We start from the raw sequence: 1,261 nt of genomic DNA, 5'->3' as shown, positions 1-1,261 counted from the left end.
CCCTTTTTTGGTGTGCATTTGTCAGAGATCACCACCAGATTTACAGGGGAAAAGGAATAAAATAAATACTTGTTTTTCAGTACAGTTGTGTGGGTTTGAAATTGATCATGATCTGCTGCTTACTGGCTTCAAAAAAAATATCTGGCCCAGATAAATTCCTCGGTTTGAAAATCTGGCCCAACTAACTTCATAGTTGAATAGGCATGGTCTAAATGAATCTCAGACCTAAATGAGAGTTTGTAGTGATTTATAATTATTATTATAAGTCTGACCTCTTTAATCTACTCAGCTGTCTTGTTTTTAAGTTTTAGTGCAACTACTTTAAGGAACAGACAATGTTTATGCTCTTACTACACAGATTTTTGTTTTTACAGCAAGTTTATAAAAAGAAAAGTCTAATAACTTTACAATTTAAGTCAGTCAGATTTTTATTCATGTAGTAAAACAGCTAAATGTGTTGCACGCACTGAGACTACCGTAACAGGGCTGTCCCACTTCAGTTCTAGTGTGAACAGGAGTTTGACACCTATGGATTAAAGATTTAGTTTAATTACTTTAAGCAAGTGTAGTTGGTTGAGGACAGTCGCGGGATTTTATTTAGCTTTCTCAGTCTTCTTGGCCTGGATGTTGGGCAGCACACCACCCTGAGCAATTGTCACTCAGCCCAGCAGCTTGTTCAGCTCTTCGTCGTTGCGGATGGCCAGCTGCAGGTAGTGGGGACGATCCTGGCGTGGGTGTAGGTTTGGCATTGGTGGGGATGGATGATTCAACCACCGAACGCTGCCCTGCTTTTGTCTTTGCTTCTTGATAAAAAGAGAAATATACTTGCCTACATATGCTGTTCTACATGCTTTTAAACCATTTAAAATTACAATTCATAGTTTTATATGTGAATTATATAATGTCAAATTACTATTAAACAAATGACTAAGAATTTTAGACTTTAGTTTACTTCAGCCATATTTCATATAAATCAGGTATCATACAAAAATAAAAAAAAGCTTCATTTTTGTAACTGAAGTCAGTGATTTCCACGACTGTAGTTTCTGGTATAGAAAGAGCATGAAGATTAAAGTGTGACTATAATATTGATGTAATAGTAAGAAAGGAGCGAGCTCTTGGTGGGAGGGAGGTGGCTCTGAAAAGAGCCGTTGTTTGTAGGAGAGCGAGTAGCTTAAGCTCTCTCTCCGCGGATGCGGCGAGCCAGCTGGATGTCTTTGGGCATGATGGTGACCCGCTTGGCGTGGATGGCGCACAGGTT

The 1,261-nt window shown here is 38.9% G+C and overlaps 1 protein-coding gene across 1 annotated transcript in view; it reads right to left on the bottom strand.

Moving 5' to 3' along the window:
* Nucleotides 1–1,129: 1,129 nt before the first annotated feature.
* The window catches only part of LOC102216052 (histone H3-like), a 6,905-nt gene continuing 6,773 nt past the window's right edge, over nt 1,130–1,261 (bottom strand). Inside the window, exon 4 of the mRNA XM_005742334.1 lies at nt 1,130–1,261. This exon is cut by the window's right edge and continues 1 nt beyond it. Within this exon, the coding sequence (XP_005742391.1) occupies nt 1,175–1,261 (87 nt within the window). The 3' untranslated portion in view covers nt 1,130–1,174.

Source organism: Pundamilia nyererei, unplaced genomic scaffold, assembly GCF_000239375.1.
Source record: "Pundamilia nyererei isolate P.nyererei 1_Seehausen unplaced genomic scaffold, PunNye1.0 scaffold00119, whole genome shotgun sequence".
Classification (NCBI taxonomy): domain Eukaryota; kingdom Metazoa; phylum Chordata; class Actinopteri; order Cichliformes; family Cichlidae; genus Pundamilia; species Pundamilia nyererei.
Note: the sequence above shows the minus strand (reverse complement) of the source record. Positions and strands in the feature narration are given on the sequence as shown.